Genomic DNA, 23,625 nt, shown 5'->3' with positions numbered 1-23,625 from the left:
AATGCATATTTGACAAGCAGCAGTTGCTAGCTGCTCTTATCGTTATCAACAGAATGTAATATTAGTGATCCATTTCCAAATAGCGAAAGATAAAAACCACTGTTTTTGCCTTTTCTTCTGTGCTATTTTGAATGCAGACACTACCACAGGGACACCAGCAATATCGACTACGACAACTGTGGAAATTCGCAAAAGCAGTGTTATGACAACTGAGATCACCTCTAAAGTGGAGAAAAGCCCCACGACAGCCACTGGCAATAGCTCATGTCCTTCCACGGAGACTGAGGAAGAAAAGGCAAAACGGCTTCTTTACTGTTCGCTATGCAAGGTTGCTGTCAACTCCGCCTCACAGCTGGAGGCTCACAACAGTGGTGAGATGCAGCGATTTCTTTTCTGTCTCAACAGCTCTGCAATTATCTTCCTCTGAATAGATTAGATCTTTGGCAGCAGGGGACAGAGGGGTGGCGGAAAACTGGCAATTATGACATGGAATTCATTAACCATTAAAAAGTAAAAATGACAAGCACAGTGTCATTGATGTGAGGGCAAGGAAGAGTTTCCAGGCCTCCTGGGCCATGCTGTGTATGTGTTTGTATGAATGTGTGCTTGTGTTTTATTAAACATTAAGAGAGACAGTAAAATATATTTCTAAGGTGTACGCTTTGCATTTATATGATTTTTCGCTTACTTCCACACATTTGTTTTAAGTGAAGATTTCTAAAGTTGCGTCAATAATAAAGATGCAAAATTTGGTTGCATAACTCCATGAACTTTGGGTTAAAACCTCCTATTATGGTTTTTATGTCAAACAATGTTATTTGGACCAAATCTATATGAGCTGGACAATTAAACATAAGAAAGTGATTATTGAAGTTGCCTGGTAGCCTAGTATTTAAGGATTCAGAGATGTCTTTGCTGTGGCTTGTTGTCACTGCTGTGGCGGGTTCTGGCCCTGGCCTGGGAACTTCTTTTTTTTTTTTTTTTTTGTCTTTTCTAGGGCCACTCCTGTGGCATATGGAGATTCCCAGGCTAGGGGTCCAATCGAAGCTGTAGCTGCTGGCCTACGCCAGGGCCACAGCAATGAGGGATCCGAGCAATGTCTGAGACCTACACCACAGCTCACCGCAACGCCGGATCCTTAACCCACTGAGCAAGGTCAGGGATCGAACCCACAACCTCATGGTTCCTAGTCAGATTCGTTAACCACTGAGCCACGACGGGAACTCCCTGGCCTGGGAACTTCTGTATGTTGTGGGCAGTGCCAAAAAAAACGAAAACAAAAAAAAAAGTAAAGGCTTGTTATAGGCAGCCATTGAGGTATGATCTCTACATGTAGAATTTTACTTCTTTCTGAAAACCTAAAGACATAATTCTTCTGCTTTGAGGCTCAGAGAAGACACATGATCAATGAATTGACATTATTCAAACTCAGGTATCCCTAACTTAAACATTAGACTTTAATATAGCATAACAGAAAATACTGTAAGCCACGATGGAATGTCCTTCTGATATATTTTGTTTCCATCTACCTTCTCTTTCTATATACCCTTTGTTTATATCTATATCTACATTTAAAGATGTTATATATCCATATCTAAACCTATCTATCTAGATATATAGAGAATCTATATTTATATCTATATTGATTTAGATAGCTAAAGATTTTGTTTGTTTATTTATGTCCTGCCTGAAATATCAGCGAGCCCTTTGGCCCAAGATCAGCTTTTCTGTAAAAGACTGGGTTCATTGCCAGGGCTCTGTCAGCAATTACAATAGGAAAAAAATCATCTGTGAATCATACCCTGAGTTCATAGTGCAGCTGCGTGTTGATGGAGTCATTGACGAATCGTTGTGCTGCACAAGTAATATTCAGGTATTGACTTCAAGACTCTAAGGGCCTAACTGCAGATGGAGAGCTGTTCCTTCTGCATACTTCCTCCTCGTGCATGGAACACAAGTCATAGGCAGGGAGAGCACAGGAGTTCCAGGGCTGGGAAACATAGAAGACCATCTGGTCCCAAGTCAGAATCTATACCATTTAGATTTGCTCACCGTTTACTCTCACAAATACATTCTTTCTGGATGCAAGATAATTGGGAGAGCGTGAACATCATTGGAAGTCCATGTATGTCTCAAGAAGTCTTGATCATTCCCATAGTGACAGAGATACCCATTCATTTTGAGGGGGGGGGATCCATTTTGACATATAAACAAACCATACCCTTTGAGGCTGGAGTTAATTTATCAAGAATTTTTATGTCCTTCTCACATTCTTCAAATCCCAATTCTAGGGAGTTCCCATTGTGGCTCAGCAGAAACAAACCTGACTAGTACCTGTGAGGATGCAGGTTTGATCCCTGGCTTAGTGAGTTAGTAGGGATCTGGTGTTGCCATGAGCTGTGGTGTAGGTCGCAGACGTGGCTTAGATCTGGCATGGCTGTGGCTGTGGCACAGGCCAGAAGCTGTAGCTTCCATTCGGTCCCTAGCTTGAGTAACTTCCATATGCCGCATGTGCAGCCCTGAAAAGCAAAAAAAAAGAAAAAAACTTCCGATTCTATGGTCATCTCTGGTTTGTGTGTCAGAATTGTCCTTGAAGCCTTAAGGTATATACATATATTCATATATTTTATAAAACATATCCATATATTTACATATAAATGCATTCCTATTTATTTAAATATATTTAAATGCAAATTTTCTTATATCCAGGGATTTATATTTATTTATATTTAAATGCAAACATAGGTTTATATATAATATGTATGATATATATTTAATATTAGATATATATTTCTTACACCTAAAGACATATTTATTTAAATGTATTTAAATACAAATATATTTGTATATTATGTAACATTATATGTTACATAGCGTATATATGTTTCTTACATCCAGGGATTCTGACTGATTATATATCCAGGGCCTGGGAAGTTTTAGTGTTTAGGAAAAGAAAAAAATAAAAACAAAAAATTCCTGACAAGTGTTTTGCAGGCAGACCCGAGAGCTACTGTAACCATCTCTCCAGGAGTTTAGGAGGTGACCCTAAAATGGTTGTCACCCTTTCTTAAATCTCTTTCTGGGGGTGTCCCCTCCACATCCTCAGCCCAGTCAGGGGACTGAGGCCACTCCCCTTCCCTCCAAGTGCTGCTTGGGGTTCCTTGTCCCTGAGTTTCCTTTCCTACGTCAGAGCTTTTTTCTTGGGGGTCTGATGTGGGGAAACCCATGGGGCCAGTGTACAAACTCCTCTCCTCTCGGGTATAGGAATGGTCCTTGTAGGCATCATTATGGATGACGTGGTGAGCTTTAGTTTGGGTTCCATCAAACGCAGAGTCTGAGACAAGGATTTGAGGGCAAATGGTGTTTAGGGAAGATGAAGAGAACAGGTTAGCAAAGTGGAAGACAGATACAGGGAAGGGAAGGCAGCCAGCACAGGATACATTACTTGCCTTTACAACATGGGCTACGGGAGCTCACCCACCAAAGCCTATCTAACTCCTGCTCCCACTCTGTTTTACACTTAAAGTGGTCATATAGTGTGACAGAACTGAATTAACTAAAATTCTGTGTCTGTATCTTTACAGTCACAGTGCTGTTATTGTTTATTTATGATTGGCTATTAAATTAAAAATGGTATTATTGGGAGCTCCCACTGTGGCACAGTGTGTTAAGAATCCACCAGCAGCGGCTTGGATCACTGTGGAGATGTGGGTTCAATCCTTGGCCGGTCCTTGGGTTAAAGGGTCTGGCAATGCTACAGCTGTGGCATAAATTGCAGCTGCAGCTTGGGTTCAGTCTCTGGCCTGGGAACCTCCATATGCCAAGGGTGTGGCCATTTTTTCAAAAAAAGGTAGTACTACAAGAGCATGAATTATTGCCTTTGTGAGTGCAAAGGATTTTTAACCACTATGAAATGACTAATAAAACTAAAGCTTGTAGCTGAGTTAGTATGTTTCTGATAGCTGTATAATAAAGAGTTCTACCAGTTAATTCAATGCAGCAGATGATATGCTGCTTTAATGTGTACTGAATCTAAACAGGAACCATATCAGCCATTTAGAATATAGACCAATGCTTTTTTTTTTTTTTTTTTATTAGGGCTGCAGTCGTGGCATATGGAAGTTCCCAGGCTAGGGGTCTAAACGGAGCTGCAGCTACCAGCCTGCTCCACAGCCACAGCAACCACAGATCCAAGCTGCATATACAACCTACACTGCAGCTTGTGGCAATGCCAGATCCTTAACCCACTGAGCAGGGCTAGGGATCAAACCCACATCCTCATGGATCCTAGTCAGGTTTGTTACCACTGAGCCACAGCAGGAACTCCCCCAATGCAGTACTTTTTTTACAGAGGACTTCTTAACACTGAAACTATTTAGAATTACCAGTGCATGGTGCTAATGGAAAGCAGACTGCCTTTTTATAGTCCATTTAATCATTGTTCTCTATTCTCTTTAATGACCCCCTTGCTACCTGCACCCAGAGCAGCCACAATCACTACCCCACCTTAGTACTCCATTGTCTCCTCCACTTACCCACACCCCATCAATATAAATGTAAAGATGTCTCTGCTTTATTCTAAAAGCCAGATCTTAGGAAACCACTGTTAAGATCGGGCCGTGTTTTTCAGGGAACCAAATATGAATGTCAGCCTTGATCAGAAGCAACCAGGCTGCAGCATGGGGAGATGTGTCCTTTGCATTTAAATTGTAATTCTTAGTGTTTCTCTCTTTTTTCCCTTTAGAAACACATTACAGACATGCAAGAAAGCCTGTAGCATCTAGTGTAGAGTTATGCACCATGTTCTGCTCATGGGAAGCCAAGTACTTTCAAAACATGTTTTAATCTTGGAAAATGCATTCTTAATTATAAATGTTGGGAATGTAGTTTCCATCAAACACTGTCTTTGTTACAGCAACATGGAATGGACTAGAATGGACTAGAAGTGATCGGACTTAATATGTACCTGAGATCTGCGGAGAACTTTGCTATGTGAACCTGGGCAAGGCAATTATCCTGTTAGGGCTTGTTACTCTCTCTCCCTCTCCCTCTCTCTCCCCTGCTCTCTCTCTCTCTCACACTTGCTCTCTCTCGCTCTTCAATGTTGTTAAGAGGCCATATGAGGCCACCTCGTGAGGATGAAATATAAATATTATGGCACAATTATTAGTATAACCATAGCTGCTGCTAGCAGTTGTACTCTTTCATTTGTTTCTCTTTTTATTTTTCATGAATGTGTCACCATTCAAAGATGCAGTTAATTGAATTATGTTCTGTAGCTTTGGGATATAGGATATGAAGAGGGGCTCCCCTGCTTTATCTTTTTTGTTGTTGTTAGAATTTGAAAGGGAAAGTAGTTCTCCCAAGTTTGCTAACGTGATTTGCAACACAGTGTAAGAATGCTCAAGACACGTGAAGAGGACATCCCCTTTTAAGAGATCTGAAAACCTCCTGTTATTTGTATCTTATGGACACAGCTATTATATGCTATGTTTTGTCCTTTTCTTTAAAGAAATTCCCCCTAAACATTCTCTTAGCTGATATTTTGCTGAGTTAATTTTGATGGTTTTTTCCATTTAACCGAAAAAAAAAAAAAAAACCTGAAATGTTTTAGAGTTAACACCGATTAATAATTTGGGCAGATTTTTCTGGTAATGACGTGAAGTGGTAATGTTTGATCATTTTCATTAAGCTCAATCCACCTTTTCTGTCTCTACACAGAGCTTATTCTGTCCCTCCCAGTCTTTATATATAGAAAAACGTTATCAAAGGATGGGCTTTATTGAATTTTAAAGTTCTTAGGGATTTCTCGATTTTGCCTAAACCAAAAAAGCAATGCTAAGAAAGAGGAGATTGGCTCAAATTTGTTAAACACATGGAGGTACCAGAACTAATCCTTAAGACAAAGACAGTGCATCTAAGACACTTCAGTAGAGCAGATAATTTTTTTCCCACAGTCAGGGACATTGAGGCACAAATAAATCAAAACTATACAGCTGATGGCAAACTCTGACTTTCACTGTTCCAGAGCCTGAACTCACAACTCTCTTGACAGATATTTGTTGGTTGGTCTTTATCAATATCTAATACTTCAGCTAATCTTCACTGATCAGCTACCATATGAGCTTCACTGATGAGGCACTGAGAATACAAGTTTTAGCAGGTGGTCCCTTCAAGAAATTCATGTCTTGGCGTTCCCATCATGGCTCAGGGATAATGAACCTAATTAGTATCCATGAGGATGTGAGTCCAATTCCTGGCCTCGCTCAGTGGGTCTCCATTCTGGCTGAGCTGTGATGTAGGTCGCAGACAAGGCTTGGATCCCGCGTTGCCGTGAACTGTGGTGTGGGTTGTGGATGTGGCTCGGATCCCACATTACTGTAACTATGGAAACTGCAGCTCTGATTCAACCCCTAGCCTGAAACTTCCATATGCCACAGGTGTGGCCCTAAAAGACCAAAAAAAAAAAAAAAAAAAAAAGAGAGAGAGAGAAGAAGAGGAAGGAAAGAAAGAAAGACAGACAGGAAGAAAGGAAGAAAGAAGGACAGACAGAAAGAGAAAGAAATGCATGTATAGTTTGTGCCTCTGTGTACAGGAACAGAATGTGTAAAGATTTGTTCCATCAAGAGATCCATCATTTTATGTTTCAAGTGAAAAACTCATTTAAGCCAGCCAGCTGTGGTCAACGTTCATGCCCTTATTATTAAGGCCCAAAGATTATCTCCTCTACAATATCTTCTAGGGTAGTAGTAAGACTTGAATTTGATTGAAAATAAAGATAGAGGCTCTTCTATCACAATTCTGCTATGTGCCTTCTTTAAACTTTGCACAAATAATTAAAAAACCAAGGCAGCCCACTACTCCTCCGGGTCATGTAGGGCATACTTGAGGACGAATGCTGTGCTAAGGTGATAACCACTAGCCTTAGGTGGCTATTTATTTATTTTTTTAATTTTTTTGTCTTTTTGTCTTTTTAGGGCTGCACCCCCTGCATGTGGAGGTTCCCAGGCTCGGGGCCTAATCAGAGCTGTAGCTGCTGGCTTACACAACCGCTACAGCAATGCCAGATCCGAGCTGTGTCTGCGACCTACACCACAGCTCACGGCAATGCCAGATCCTTGACCCACTGAGCGAGGCCAGGGATTGAACCCACATTCTCATGGATACTTGTTGCGTTCATTACCCCTGAGCCATGACAGGAACTCCAAGGTAGCTATTTAAATTTAATTACCAGTTCAGTTGCAGTTGCATGCAGTCACCTCCTACCAGGGGCTCCAGAGCTCTGATGACTAAAGGCCACCCTCTTGGTATAGACAGAGAACATTTCCATCACCACAGACTATTCTACCAGATGGTGTCCTGGAAATATAATTCATACATACTGTATTTTGGGGATTGCAAGATGGGAGATTTGGGATATGTTAGCTAATGAAAGAATTTTAGTTCAGGGTTTAGTTATTTCACATTGGGTGACATCTCACTGATGAACAACCAGAATGAGTGGCTTCTGAGTTGTGTCAAGATCCATTGTAATTTTTTTTTAATTGTTAAGTTATAGTTGATTTTAATTTTTAAATTATAGTTGATTATCCATTTCTGCTATACAGCAAAGTTACCCAGTTGTACATCGATATACATTCTTTTTCTCACATTATCTTCTATCATGTTCTGTCACAAGGGAGTGGCTATAGTTCCCAGGACCTCATTGCTTATCCCTTCTCAATGTATCTACTAACCCCAAACTCTCAGTCCATTTCCCTCCTTCCCCTCCCCTCTTGGCAACCACAAATCTGCTCTCCATGTCTGTGAGTTGAATCTGTTTCTGTTCCATAGATAGGTTTAAGGTGCATTTTCTTACTGTGTACTTTGATGTACTACTCTTATTAAGAGTGGTTTTAGAGACCTGTGGTGGCCTAGCGGTTTAAGTATCTGATGTGGTCATTGCTATGGCACAGGTTTGATCCCTGGCCTGGGAACTTCGGCATGGTGCAGGCACAGCCAAAAAGAAGAGTGGTTTCATGCACAAACCAAGTAGAATGTTCAACCTACAGTATTTTTCCTACTTGTACCTAATATAAAATCATTGATAGAAGATTTCAGGAAGTTTACATATGAAACTCTCCCTACTGAAGGCATGCAGCTTGAAGGTGAAAGGTGGGTGGGCTGTTGCTTTTCACCTTATGATTTTCTGTGCTCTTTGTATTTTCAACCCAGAACAAATGTTAACTTCATTTAAAAAATTAGAAACTAGTTAAACAAAAAGTAAACAAAACACTGATTTTATAAATAAGACAATATCATATCTGTTATGAGAGCGTTGAAATTGTCCATTTATTGAATGTTTATTATGTGAAAACCTTTTTGCTAGGCTCTCTTGGGTAATGGATATAAAAGCAATGTGGCATTTTTCCATGCTTTTAAGGACCTTGTCTTTCAAGGAGATGAGGTGTGTGCACACAAAGATTGTTCAGTGCATGTCTAAAGAAGTACAGGAAAGCCTCTGTGTTCCCTGTTGTCTGTTGTTATGGATGAAAGAGGCTTTTCAGATGCCTGATAATTCTCTTCACATGCTGGAACCTCAAGGGTTACTGCTGTATTGATTTCCCATGTTTATCTCCCCATCAAACCCAGCCAGTACTCTGCCCACTGGTTCTGTGAGTCTTCAGAACTCCTTCCTGAGCTGTCTTTGGATGCCAAGTCCATCCCCACTGGTGCTGGCTTGCTTCTTATCTTGTTCCCACTTCTAGCTCTTCCTCAGAGGCCCTTTCTGAGGCTAAAAGCAAAGTTCTCCTTTCCTAGGTTTTAGACCCTTGTTTTCCTTTTCTCTGCTTTCACCCTAGCAGTTTGAACTTTTGATACATTACCGGTGAATCAACAAAGTATTTTCAGTCAGGGACCTAACAGAAATAACACAATTTTTTACTCATTTAGGGCATCATTTGGTCACCTGACACCATGGATACTATTCTGGGTGTTTAATGTTTACTGATAGGCTAATCAAGTAAACCAAATGAACTAAGATTAACATGGAAAATGCATATTACTTAGGAGGTCAGGGTAAGAAAAGTTAATTTCACATTTAGAGGATTTAAAAAAAAGAATATGGAGGCTTTTGATGCCAGTTTTACAGTTTGGGTATAGGGATTCAAGATAAATTTGTTTCCTTGGGAAACAAAAGTTGCACTATAATTCCATTATACAGAAAGTTATAAATAAACACACCAAAAAAAAAAAAAAAAAAACAAACCACCTCTGCACTTTGGTGTTTGTAGGGAGACTGATCACTTTTATTGTCCATGTTTCTATAAGCTGAATCATCTGAAATTGTCAATGAGAAGATAACTAAACTATCATTGGCAGTCCCATGGGCTTGCTAAGGGTCTAGTCTAATGCTGTTAAGTATCGTAGGCATTCTAAAAATAGAACTTTAAGGTATTAAAATTATTTTATAGAGGGGTGATTTTTGTATACTAGACCAGGATACATTTCTCTATAAAATGAATCCTTCTGAAACTTCCTTTGTAGTGTTTAGACAGTTTATTTGGCAGCTTGAATTGAGACTTAAAAATGGTCACATTTTGTCCCTATACTATCACTTCTAAAAATCTATCCTAAAGAAATAAACTTAGGATAGATTTTTTTATAAGATTAATGAGTAGGATGTTCATTAAAAAATAATTATTTGAGAAAAGAAGAAAATAATAGAAATGTCTAATATTGGATAAGTGGTTATAGATCATTCACTTTTATAAGCCTATGCTCTCATTAAGAATCATGTGCATTTCTAAAAGTATCTATAAATCCAAGGAAAGTTCTGTACAAAGTTACTTTAAGTCGTCCAAACTCTTTTAAGGCACATACACAAAGAGAAAATAAAAGGCTGGTACATAATGGCCACCATTAATATTTTTTTAAATAACTGTGTGTGTGTGTGTGTCTTTTTTTTTTGCCATTTCTTGGGCCGCTCCTGCGGCATATGGAGGTTCCCAGGCTAGGGGTCGAGTTGGAGCTGTAGCTGCTGGCCTACGCCAGAGCCACAGCAACATGGGATCTGAGCCGCATCTGCGACCTACACCACAGCTCGCGGCAACGCGGGATCCTTAACCCACTGAGCAACGCCAGGGATCGAACCCTCAACCTCATGGCTCCTAGTCAGATTCGTTAATCACTGAGCCATGACAGGAACTCCTAAATAATTTTTTTGGAGTATAGTTGACTTACAAAGTTGTGTTAGTTTCATCCATTAATATTTTGGTATGCCTCTCCTTGGTGAAACTACAGTGTTTTTTTTTTCCATTTAAAAAAAAATTCTCAATTTTCCTGATGACCTAAGGAATGATTTATTTAACCTGAAAAGTCATTTGCAGTTTTCTTGCTCATCTACCTTTCCTAATGCTTACCTAACTTAAAAGCCATCTTAAAAAAAGGAAGTTGTAAAGATGCTGGAGAATCGAAAGGAATGCAAGCCTTTTTCATCCTACACCACGTAGTACTTTGATTTTTGCAGATATAAAATCAATAAATATCTTGACCCCAAGCAATCAAAAACAAACAAATAAAAACGCAAACAAAATCAGTATTTCTAGGAGCATTTTAACTGTGGTTGGAGAATGAGTTTCACATTTCAGTAACCATGGAATCTTCAAATGAAGGTCGTTGTCAGTGTCAGTCTTTTAAAAGTGATAGGAAGAAAATAGTCCACTTAGCTTCTTGAAGATTCTGTCCTCTGAAGAAGAAGGAAAAAAGAACAGAAGCAGCTTTGCAATGGCCCTGCTGTGCAATCACAGAGGAAGGCACCAGCCTTGAGAAATGTTTACACAATGTTGAAACCAGAGGTGATCAAACCGGCATCACAAAGACAATGCCTTTGGAAGCATCATGGTTTGTGGTACTCTGTTGGGCAGGAAGAAGCATTACAAGGGGGAAAAAAAGGGGGGGGGGTAGGGAGTAAGGGGATTTGAAAGACTCAAGTTAAAATCAGTTTAGAAAAGATTGCATTAATGAAATAGAAAATTACGGGTACTATGAGAAATTCCTGTGTAACTGGAATTCAGCTGGTTCCAAAATCCTTAGTGGATTTCTAGCTAAACCCCCATAGCTCTAGGTACTTAGTTAGAAATTCACTTTCTATCTGCTGGTAACTTCAAGTAGTGTTTGTGTTGTGAGCTAGGTAAGTAACTTTTCTGAGTCTCAATGTTATCTCTAAAACAGGCATGATAATAGCACCTAACTCAATAAGGCACCTGTGAGCAGGTAAATAATTTAGCGCAATATGTACAGTATTTCAAAAATAAGTATGAGTTCTCCTAATAATCACTACTTTTGTATTATTAATGCACATTTCATGTTTCAAAAGTGTAAATGCTTTAAAATGAGGAGTACCTCTTTTCTTAATTTTAGCTATACTTAAGGAAATTACAGTTACCCTTACAGGCTAGTCAAGGTTTAAGATCTTATAAAACTATCTAATAGCTATTTAATTATGACTGATACTCTGGTAAGATATGCAGGTGGTTATATTTGTACAAAAGTTTTACTGTATTGGATGATGAATAGTAACCCTAGACTTAAAGCTATTAGCTGAAGTTTTTCCACCCAATCTTGGTACAGTTTTCACCCTCTGTGTTTGTTATGTGTATGCACATATAAGGCACGCATGAGTGGGTATACTTAACTTTGCTATCTTTACTACATTCTGTGGAGAGATTCTCTGAAATTATAATGCTAACGATGCAGTGGTATTCTGAGAGAATGAGTATTTCTCCAATGTTCACGTTTCCATTTCTTCTCCCCCTAAGGACAGGACAGAGATGGGTCTTAGCTGGCCAAACGTATTATGAGGAACATTTTATTTTCTAGATCTTTACCTACTGTTGCTAAGCCCCTACTATTGGAGCCCAATCTTTCGAAATTTTTCTCTTCTCTTTAATCACCTGACTCAAGCCTCAGGCAAGCTGCCCACAGCTGACTGTTTTGTCCCCCCAGGCAAGATAAAGTACCTACAAATCATTGAAGAGTTTGAGATGGTTGATTTTCCGATCTGTTCAGGTTGTAACCGTCAAACACCAGCTCAAATTATAGAAGGTATTAAGCAGAGTGAGTGAAGAGTCCCTCCAGAAAGTCAGGATGAGAATTCCTCTCCTACTGACTGTTGTTTAGGCATTCCTAAGCCACACTGGCCCTGAGAGCACTTCTCAGTTTGAGTGAAGAGGTTTCATGGAAAAAAGATATTTTGGTAAAATCATCCGTTTGATTAGAGAAGGTGTATGGACTCACATACACACATAGTGACACAAATGCTTCTAATTTATATGAAGATGGCATCAGTGAGCGTGGGGCAAAAAGTTGTGTGTATGTACACGTACCTATATATGTGCACATTCATTCAATCATTATGTATAAGTGTGTATATATGCACATTCATTCATTATACATGTATGTACGTATAAATTGCCCTACTTTCATTGATGCCATCTTCATACAAAGTCAAAAGCATTGTGTCACTATATCACAGGGACATAGGTGAGAATGAACCCCGTGCAGCCTTACTGCCACCAGAGCAGGGTGAGTCCCTGGCTCCATATTTCAGCCTCTCCAGTCTTCACACAAGACATTGACTTTTTTTCTTTTTCCTTAATATCAACATAATTACTATTAGGAACATTTTCACCATTGTGCATAAGAATGTGAGACTCAAAGAGGGGAATCTAAGTTGTAAAAATATGCATGTTTATATCAAACTCAGTAAAGTTATTATTTTGGAAGAGAGAAACACATGACTATAAACCTGTCTCATGTTTTCATTGCCTCTTATTTAAGACACTGGTGATTGGCACAGACCTGGAGTGCTCGCAACATCTTTTCTTCATTGATATTCGGTGGTTCCGGGAGGTTGCCCCAGGAACCAGAAGTTGAGAATCTCTTTGTATCTATGCTTCTAGAAATGATAACAGTCTAGTAAATACAATTACAATTAGGAGAGGAACCCCTAAAACAGGGTTAAAAAAAAACAACAACAACAACAGAATGGGAGAAAGGACATAAATGGTTACAAGATAAAATTTCACATCAAAAACACCTGGCTAAGTGGAAAAAAAGAAACGAATACTTATCTCCAAGATAGAGGAAGTTGTGAGCAAAATTTTTGAGAGAAAATTGCCCTCATGAACTTCAGTGTTTAAAAAAAGTAAATATTGATAAGTAAAGTTACACTGGTTATATGAGCCAATCCAAAGATGGGACTCGTTTAAGAAAAAGAAGCATTATTTATGGTGTATCTGCTTAGCCAATGAATCTGCCCCTCATATTTTTAGTCATTTGCTTACATTTGAAATTTCATAGCCAATCAGTATGAACTTCACTCTTCTAAATCGGGCTCTTTTTTTTCAGAGTCATTAAGAACTCTACTATTACTTTCCCTCTTTGAACCTAAACCACATAACCAGGAAAGCTTGTTTGTCTTCTGTTTAGAAAGTGGGGATTTAATGAGTGCTACTTCTATAAACACACCACGTTTAAACTGATAACATTTGTTACACCTCACCTCCAACTACACCTTTAGTGAGTAACTCACCCTTCCTCTTCAGCTATCACTTATGTCTTATTAGCATCAAGAGGAAAAGAAAAAAAGTCATACCCATTTAATTTCATCTTAGAACTCTTGTGTTTAGTTCCTGTATTGATGGTGCTTGTCTGTAATGGGGGACATCATAAAAAGATGCGTAAGTAAATAACGTTACATATGATGGTCAGAGCACATAGTTACAGTCTTAATGACTACGTCCTAAGCATATTTCAGCCATAATCCCTTGAAGGACTACGTTCAAACTAGGCATCACATAACTTTGTGTTATCGTATCATTTATTGGAGGCCATGACTAGTTAAGATTTTCCTCCTCTTTTTCCTTTTTTTCTTTCTTTCTTTCTTTTTTTTTTTTTTTTCTTTTTTCTCCTAAATATTCCTGACAGGTACTAAGCACAAAACCATGCTAGAAGCCCGGAATGGAAGTGGAACTATCAAAGCCTTCCCCAGGGCAGGTGTGAAAGGCAAAGGACCAGTCAATAAGGGGAATACAGGCCTGCAAAACAAAACGTTTCACTGTGAAATCTGTGATGTGCACGTCAACTCGGAAACACAACTTAAACAGGTAGGTGGTACCAATTCTAGAAGTGAAAACAGATGGGGGACACCCTTACCAGTAGAATGTGTGTTTCCTTTGTTCCTTTTCTTTGCATTTTCCTCTCCCATCCATCCATCCACTCCTCTCTACGGCCATCCATCCATCTATCCATCCACTTAGCTTCTATTCACTGTCCTTGTTTATTTACGCATCTTTTAGTCGCTTGGAATACTAAAATGTAATGGGTTCTAAAATCTTTCAGAAATTGTCTAAAGAGAGTCTGTGCTATCCTTATACTGGAAGAGTAGGAATAAGAGGGGTACTAGATCTTTTCTTTATCAGATTTCCCACTCAAAAGTGTTGATTTTCTCTAAAGTTCAGATCGTGACGTTCCATTTTTACTTGTTTAGATATTTACATGCTACCACTAATTTCATACCGTGCCATTCATTTATTTATGGTGTGGTAGTGTATTTCTAAATCCCGCAGCCACCTGCTAAAGGGATGACTAATCTTGTTGCATTCACTTTTACTCTGAATAGTCTTCCAAAGAGTTCTACATTGCTAGTTGGAGTCACAGCCCTCACATTATGTTGTGTTTTATATGCAAATGTACATTCTTGCATTGATTTCATGCACCTTCGTTATTTATCTTTAGAATTTAAGGGGCTGACATTTGGCTGTACAAATGTGAGGGTAAATATTAGTATGGAAATAAATTCATGCCTGCCTGGCCATCTTTGTTTATTTGCACATAAAATTCCTTCAGATATTTCTTTCCTTTGTAAATGTCCATAAAACGAGATCCATGTGGTGATAAGGAGAAAGACTGGGGGAAAAAGGAGATCCTGCTATTTGTTAAAAATAGACAGAAATGACTAGCATAAAAGTATCTATCCTCAAGGCATCAGAATCCAAGGACAAAAGTGCATGCTCTTTTATTTTTTGTCTTTCTGCAACTTGCATGAAATAATTAATATCCTTACCCAGGTGAAAACAATATTTATGAGGGGTTTGGGGGATGATTTTTTTTTAAAGCTGTCATTTTTAATTGCTTTTAATAGCACATTAGCAGTAGAAGGCACAAAGACAGAGCTGCTGGGAAGCCCCCCAAACCTAAATACAGTCCTTACAACAAACTGCAGAAGGCAGCACATCCGCTTGGGGTGAGTGTCCTTTTTGCTTCCTAATAGTAGTTTTTCATGTCCTATGGTCTGCTTGCTGAATTTGAGGGCTGGGGCTGGGGGTGGTTTGTCAGCTACTAAGTGAAATAAGTGGAAGATACTTAAGTAAAGACAACCACCTCCTCTTCCATCCACAGAATCACTTGGTTTCATGAGTTGTCTGTGTGTTTTATCACCATTAGCAACAGTCCAGTGTCTTATCTTTTTAGTTGTGCCCAGGTTCACAACAGAGCTTGGGAATGGGGGGAAAAACAAACTCTTTTGAGGCAGGTAAGTAATCACATGAGATCTGGACTTGAGAGTAATGGATACTGTTAAGACAGGTGGGTGAAAAACAAGTTCTTGCATCTTCTTTTCCTTTTTGTTTTGTTTAAAGGGATAAATTTGTTAAAGTCTTTTTTTGGCTGTGGAAAGTTCCCTGGTCCGGGATTGAACTGAACCACACCAGTGACCTGAGCCACAGCAGTGACAACACCAGCTCTTTAACCAGTAGGCCACCAGGGAACTCCTATTAATGTCTTTTTCTAAGTTTTATTGACATATAGTTGATTTACAATGTTGTGATTATTTCTACTGTACAACAAAGCGATACAGTTATACATATATACACACATACATTCTCTAATTCTTTTCCCATAGATAATCACATAATATTGTGTAGAGTTCCCTGTGCTATACAGTAGCTCCCCATTGGCCAATCATTCCATATATCATAGTGTGCATATGCCAATCCCAAACTCTCAATCCATCCCTCCTCCCACCTGTCCACTTTGGTAACTATACGTTTTTTTCAAAGTCTATGAGTTTGTTTCTGTTCTGCAAATAAGTTCATGTGCATCCTTTTTAAAATTTTTAATTATTTATTTTCTTATTTTAACAATTTTTATTTTTTCTATAATAGTTGGTTTACAGTGTTCCGTCAATTTTCTCCTATACGGCAAAGTGACCCAGTCACACACACATATATATACATTCTTTTTCTCACGTTATCCTCCATCATGCTCCATCACAAGTGACTAGATATAGTTCCCAGTGCTATACAGCAGGATTTCATTGCTTATCCATTCCAAAGGCAATAGCTTGCATCTATTAATACCAGATTCCCGGTCCATCCCACCCCCTCCCTTTACCCCTTGGCAACCACAAGTCTGCTCTCCAAGTCCATGAGTTTCCTTTCTGTGGAAAGGTTCATTTGTGCCATGTATTGGATTCCACATGTAAGTGATATTATATGATGCTTATCATTCTGACTTAGTCTACTTAGTATGGTCATCTCTAGGTAGCTGCCAATGACATTATTTCATTCTTTTTTTATGGCTGAATAATATCCCATTGTGTATATGTACCACATCTTCTTTATCCACTCCTCTGTCGATGGACAGTTAGGTTGTTTCCATGTCTTAGCTTCTGTAAATAGGGCTGCAGTGAATTGCATGGATCTTTTCAATTTATGGTTTTCTCCAGATAGGTCCATTTCCTTTTTAATATCTTCAAGAGACAAGGCATTGGTGTTGTTGATTCCCTTAGCAATTTTGGATTTTGAATATCCCTGGAAAATACTTCCCAAGACATACCCTCTTGCCATTAACCCAAATGTGCCTTCCAGATTAGTAAACATACCGGTACTAATGTCCTGACCTAGAATTTTTTTGCAGGATTTTAGGGATATCTATAAGCCTCCTGACATCTTAGGTTAATATGTATGAGCATGTACTTTTTTCCTTCTGGTTGAAATGACCATAGCTTAGGGTTCTGCATGGTTTAGTTGTAATAAACCATAACTGTGTGTATAAAAATATTAAGATGAAGAACAACTGATTTACAATATGTGCTGAATTATGCATTTTAAAATCTGTTTTCTTCAAAATAGTTCTTATTAATAACCAGTGCTATTGTGTGCTGCTGACACGTAAAAATATAGTTAAAGGAAAACTGCAATCATCTATTATGAGACCTCAGAAAGAGTTGACCCAATTAGTAATTTAGTGGCCTCATCCGTTTTTATGCAAATGAAGTCACTTGACTCTTTTGCATAGAATCAATTTTAGCTGCATTGAGAAGCTGTGAATTCTGCACAGAGCTCTGTTTCAACACCTCGTCATAACCTTGAATGCTATTTCTGACCCTTGTAGACGCAGCTTTCAACAATCAAGTGAATGGTTCTTAAATAGAGAAGTCAAATTGTGTTAATGTTAGCCTCCAAAACCTCCTGCTTAACTATCACTGTTACTGTTTCCATAAATGGGAACATTCCATCCCTGAGAACAGCCATTTTACTAATGCCACTAGTCAGAGAATGAACTGGTTTTATAAAAGAGAATTGAGAGTATGTTGCAACCAATGAGAGCAAAACATGTCAAACTTTGGGCAAGGTAAGTTTTTTCTGCTTCTTTATTGAAAACGGAATTTCATTATTTTTATTTCTCTTGATTGGTACCTCATACCTTGCTATGCTACTCAATTTACACACTTGCATGGTCTAATAGTAGCTGACAACATTAATAAATCTCTCTTTAAAAATATCTATTCCAGATAGTTAACATGTGTGTAAAGAGTGGAGTAAAAAAATCTCCTGTTTTTCCTCAGGATAAATACTTTCCTCAAGAAGTATATCTATTTATCAAGAAAATATATAAAATAGATGGCCAACAAGGACCTACTGTATAGCACAGGGAACTCTACTCAGTGTTTTGTGATAACTTGTAAGAGAAAAGAATCTGGAAAAGAACATATAGATATATATTCAATATGTGTAAATATATATAAAGTATATATTTTTTCAAAGTGATTTAATCATATATATATATATATATATATATATATATATAATTGAATCACTTTGTTGCACACCTGAAACTAAGACAACATTGTATATCAATATACTTCAATTAAAATTTTTTTTTCAAATAAAATAAAATAAGGTAGCTGGGTACTTTTCTGGATGATTTTCAACACTTAGGTCAACCATTTTCTGAGATCTTCCAGTCCTTCCAAAGGAAAGATGTTTTACACTTTCCGTTATTTTTACTCCCAGCTCATTTTTGTAGTTGTTGACTGCTCTATTTTAAAAGCTGTCCACCCTTTGGGAATCTCAGTGCAGGCTCCAAAATGTCTGTTCTTCCAGTCTCTTTCTTGTCTCTCCCTTGCAGGTAAAATTGGTATTTTCAAAAGAACCTTCCAAGCCACTGGCTCCACGAATTCTACCCAACCCACTGGCAGCTGCAGCGGCTGCTGCGGCCGTGGCTGTGAATTCCCCCTTCAGTCTCAGAACGGCTCCAGCAGCAACGCTGTTCCAGGCTTCTGCACTCCCTCCAGCCCTCCTGCGGCCAGCTCCTGGACCCATTCGGACCGCCCACACTCCTGTGCTGTTTGCTCCTTACTGAATTCCAAATGGGAGTACTTGTACTGCAATAATTTTTCAAAAAACACAAAACAAAAAAAGAGAACTATGCAGTGTTTATTTATAGTTTAACGTATATCTGAAGAGCCAGGACTTTTGATAGTGAATGGAAGAGATTATTAAAAAATAAAAAAAGGAGGGAAGTTTGGGGGCGGGAGGGAGGGGTGGTATTTTCTCCAAATTAAAGCATTCCTCTTGAACATTGAGTGTTTTAGAAGTGATCTCCAGCATTGACTTGTAGTGGTATCTAGAAATTCTGAAGCCTTTGTGACTGTGCTTTTGGGCACTTGTTTCCCCTTGCATTGTCTTTCCTGCTTTATGAGACAACTATACATTGTCTAAGGGCATTAACTGGTTCCAATGTATATATAATAATTTACTCTGTAGATTAAAGTAATACAAAAAAAAAAAAAAGAAAAAAACACTAAAAACAAAAGCAACACTGTGAATAGTAGTACCCGTGCTGGTCCTCTTGCTATGACAGCAACTACTGGGTATTTATCCCAACAAAAGTAGATACAGTAGATGTCTTGTAAAACAATAGTGCTGTGTCTCAATCTATGCCACTAGGTGTTCAAGAATTGCAAAAGTTAGAACGAACAACTATTTCATGCCAGTAGCAGTCAAGAAATAAACAACACTGGATGGTGTGGTGACGGTCCCTGGTCCACATTCTACCCTCCTACCCGGCTTGGAGATGACTTTTAAGTTCAGAATAATAGAACAGGGCTAAGTATGGAGGTAGGAGAAATATTAACAAACATGGTTTCTTACAAAGTACTTTTCCCCCACCCTGAAGCAGTGTTGCTAGAAATAGGAAGTGTTTTCAAAGACCTTATATCTGAAAACAGGTGAATCAATGCATCATGGGGGTTTAGGAAAAAATCAGTACAACTATTCTGTTTCGTGGATAAGGAACAATCCTAACCTAGCATGATAATGCAAAGTAAAGATTTTTCACGTTAGTATATAGCCAATGAAAACAAAGAATATTGCACCTCTGCAATATCCCCTTTGTATCATCTCAGTAGGGATGTCTCTTAGGCAAAGGTTTCTGCTTTGACTATGACGGTAGACATTAACTATTGTCATTGTCATGGGGTTTTTTGTTGTTTTTTTAGATTTCCTACTGACATGATATAAACAATTAATATATATTTAAATGTTAGTAAAACAAGAAAAAAGAATCTCAGTTAATTGCAGGCCAAGGATATAGAGTTAAAAAAAAAAAATACTGGTAAGATGCTCTCGACCATCATTCTCTAGTGGAGTTGTGAAATACTGACAGCCTTCAATATTCACCATAAGGCTGAAGGGAGTTGATGTTTTACCTTTAAAACAAGATTTATCAGGGGTATATATAAATATATGTATATTGTATATATGTTAGAAAGATTAAGAGAATAACTTATAAAAAGAAACTCTATATAAAATAATTATATAACCATCCTGTGTTACATGTTATCATTAAGTTGGTAACAAATGGCATAAAAATAGCTGTGCCTTTAATTTGTGATAAAGGCTATTTGCTTTTTCCCATAGAAAGCTAACACATGCCTATCACTATGATGGGGTTTGATGCAGCCAGTCTGTTGCATTAATAAGAACAATGACACTCAATCTTAGAACAATGATAAAACATGTACAAATCCACCCTAACAGATTTAGGTTTAGAGAAAAAAAATATTTTTGAAAAGGTTTTGTAAAGATTATTTAAAAATATAGGGAATGGCTGGGTATGGCCTTCCTGAAACTGCTATTATCTAAACTATAGTAGACTTTTGAGAGGTCTAAAGAGTCAAGATGAAACCATTTGAGAGATGGGTATTTAGCTTTTGTCATTTTATATTTAAGAAACACCCATAGCTGCTTGGTGCTCAATATTAAACATGGTCATTGGAGTTCTTCTCCACCATCTAGCTAAATACATTTGTCATATAAACATATCTGTAAAGCAGTTTACTTTATATATCTTTTGTTAAACAACCAACCGAAACAAAAAAGAAAGGAAGGAAGAAAGAAATGAAGGGAGGAGGGCAGGCAGGCAGAAAGGAAAAGAAAAGTATTATCAGTCTTCAGTAAAAGGAATCTCAAACCATATATCTTCTGCCTAAACATGTTGACTAGAATTGAAATTTGTTATTGAGAGCATCTGGTGATACTGCATTTGCCAGTAACTCTACTTTCTGGTCTTAGCAAGTATTTCCTTTTTTCACCCTCAGAACCTGCTTGTTCAGCCAAGTAGAGAGTTAGCTCATGAGTTTTGTACTTTGGGGCTCTGTCTATATCCCATGTGACAAGCCCCTGACCATCTGGAACCTTAGTTTCCTTTTTCTGCTTTGTCAAATATTTTAATCTTTCACTATAAGTCAGCCAGAAGCCCTATCTAATAACCGTTACACCTATACAACCTCTCTTTCTGTTGGAGAACTTAGTGTTCATGGATGCAATCTTACTGCATTGTACTTTTGCTATTCTTCCCCATTTTTCACCAAAGTGAATGAGCCAGTCCACTAGACACCAGGGCCTGTGGGTTACAAGAGTCCTGATCACAAGACGTTACTAACTTTAATGATTTGCTAGGAACAAACAAATCAGCCATATTTTCTCCATTAGCCATATGAGGAACCTCAGAAATACCTAAATCCCTTCTGCCTCACTTCACTCTGGAGCCGTTTTTGTTTAAAGGTCTCTAAAATTGGAGTTGTAATCATCAGTTGTCTTTTTCTCACTACCTAATAAAGGATGAAGCCTAATCATACAACTTATAATGGATTCTCTGTGAATTGTTTCCTCTCCTTCCATGTATTTATCAATACCAGATTCACATTATTAAACTTCACCCTGCTATAAAGCTCTATCTTTTCCCTTAGGGAACTTCTTTTCATGAATAAAGATCAGTAATTCCGATTGGTCAGCAGTGGTGCTGTGAAAATCCTCAAGGGTGGTCTGACTTTATGGTTATGCGTCCTTTCCCATGCGTCACATCCATGGCAGGGAATGATAGAGAAAGCACCTCTGATTTCATTTGAAACAAATATAAATGCATTGCAAGAGTCGAATGCCTCTGGAAAAAGGCATTGTACTGCACCTCATCCAGATTATCCAGACAAATGGAAACAGTGCTTGGGAAGAAAGTGTATTTCTTGTCTGAGAAAACAGGCGATTACAAGTGACAAATTGTACCTCTCCCTGGTCCTGAACTTTGGAGAGTGGGTTTTCTGTTTGCATTAGCAAACAGAGTTGGCTTTTGGCAATTCATATCATTGTTGCCTTATCTCAAAGGATTGCAGTCTTCAGGTACTGTTGTGTTTCCGTTCATCTCTTGCAATAATTCATTGCCATTATCATCAGAGATATAATTTGGTTTTTGGAAAGGCGCTACATATTTTGCTGCCAAAGAACTATTTAGCCAAGAGACTCTTTATACTCATTTGGAAATTAAAAGAGCAGGAAATCATAAAACAAGGGAGTAAAAATTAAAAGCTTTAAAAACAGGATTATTCGTAGTTTATTGTGGATGTGCCCATGTAGGTTTCTAAGGCACAGAACAACACCACAGTAGATATGGGCACTAATTTAAATATGGTTAATATTTTAAATTAATATCTTCGTCTCCACCCTCAGGTAATTTTCAGCTTTCCTTAAGAAATCATATCACAAAACTAAAAAGATGACTCAAGTGGTCTAGAAACCTCTTCCTTCAAGTCTGAATTGATCTGTAGAAGTCCTTTTCTATACCTTGGCACAGATGACATTGTATTAAGAATGCTTAAAATAAAAAGGGAGTTCCTCCTGTGGTGCAGTGGCTTAAGAATCTGACTGCAGCAGCTTGGGTTGCTGCAGAAGTGTGGGTTGGTTCCCAGTCTCTTCCAGCACAGTGGGTTAAAGGATCCAGTGTTGTGGCTCAGATTAAAAAAAAAAAAAAAAAAAAAAAAAAGACTCTTTGGACACGGAAAAGCATCAAAAAGTTCTGAGGAAAACAATGAGCCTGAAAGAAGTCCATAGTTTATTTTAGACTTTGTCTCTGCCCCACAGGGTAACATTTAAATAGTCAATGAATAACTTGTCCTTAATTTCTTCATCAGTAATGTGGATGAAAGTGAATAAAGGCTGAAGTGGTTAATTATTTCTGGTTAACTCCTTTCTTTCTCCTTCTTTTTTTTTTTTTTTAATACTTCTTTTTTTTTTTTTTTTTAAGGGCTGCACTCACCACATATGGAAGTTCGAATCCGAGCAGCAGCTGCCAGCTGAGCAGCAGCTGTCAGCAACCTACACCACAGCTCACAGCAATGCCAGATCCTTAACCCACTAATTGAAGACAGGGATCAAAACCACAACCTCATGGATACTAATCGGATTCATTACTGCTGAGCCATGATGGGAAGTCCATTTTTTTGGTCTTTTTAGGGCCGCAGCTGTGGCATGTGAAGGTTCCCAGTCTAGGGGTTCAGTCAGAGTTGTCGCGTCCAGCCTACACCACAGCCACAGCAACATGAGATCTGAGCTGCATCTGCGACCTATACCACAGGTCACGGCAATGTTGGATCCTTAACCCACTGAGGAGGCCAGGGATAGAACCAGCAACCTCATGGATACCAGTCGGGTTCATTAACCACTGAGCCACAATGGAAACTCCTGGTTAGCTCTTTTCATCCTCTCAGGAACAAAACTTTTCTTGTAGCGAACCATATAGCTACTAAATATTTGCATTTTTTTTTTTTCAAAAAAGCATTCTGTGTTCTTCTCCCTCCTGAGTATACACCACACAGTAGGTCATTCGCCTGATTAAACAGCATGCAGATCTCACCAACAATTATCAGAGAAGTTGCTAATTCATGTTGGATTTATAACTAAGTTGTTTAGGATATATTTTCTCAGTCATAATAAATTATGAACTAAACCAACCCCAAATAAATCA

General features: G+C 38.3%; 1 protein-coding gene across 5 annotated transcripts in view; it reads left to right on the top strand.

The window, feature by feature from the left end:
* ZNF385D (zinc finger protein 385D) overlaps positions 1-21,475 on the top strand; it is a 978,174-nt gene extending 956,699 nt beyond the window's left edge. For all 5 annotated transcript variants that reach the window (XM_021069745.2, XM_003132072.6, XM_021069747.2 and 2 more), the window contains 4 exons: positions 138-371; positions 13,969-14,147; positions 15,185-15,286; positions 18,454-21,475. In XM_021069745.2, coding sequence (XP_020925404.1) covers positions 138-371; positions 13,969-14,147; positions 15,185-15,286; positions 18,454-18,687 — 749 coding nt within the window. In that variant the 3' untranslated portion in view covers positions 18,688-21,475. The remainder of the gene's footprint in view (positions 1-137; positions 372-13,968; positions 14,148-15,184; positions 15,287-18,453) is intronic.
* The last annotated feature ends 2,150 nt before the right edge of the window (positions 21,476-23,625 follow it).

Source organism: Sus scrofa, chromosome 13 (assembly GCF_054392235.1).
Source record: "Sus scrofa isolate SSC_HxYL_T2T_F1_AM1 chromosome 13, Sscrofa_HxYL_maternal_Yorkshire_Landrace_v2.0, whole genome shotgun sequence".
NCBI lineage: Eukaryota > Metazoa > Chordata > Mammalia > Artiodactyla > Suidae > Sus > Sus scrofa.
Note: the sequence above shows the minus strand (reverse complement) of the source record. Positions and strands in the feature narration are given on the sequence as shown.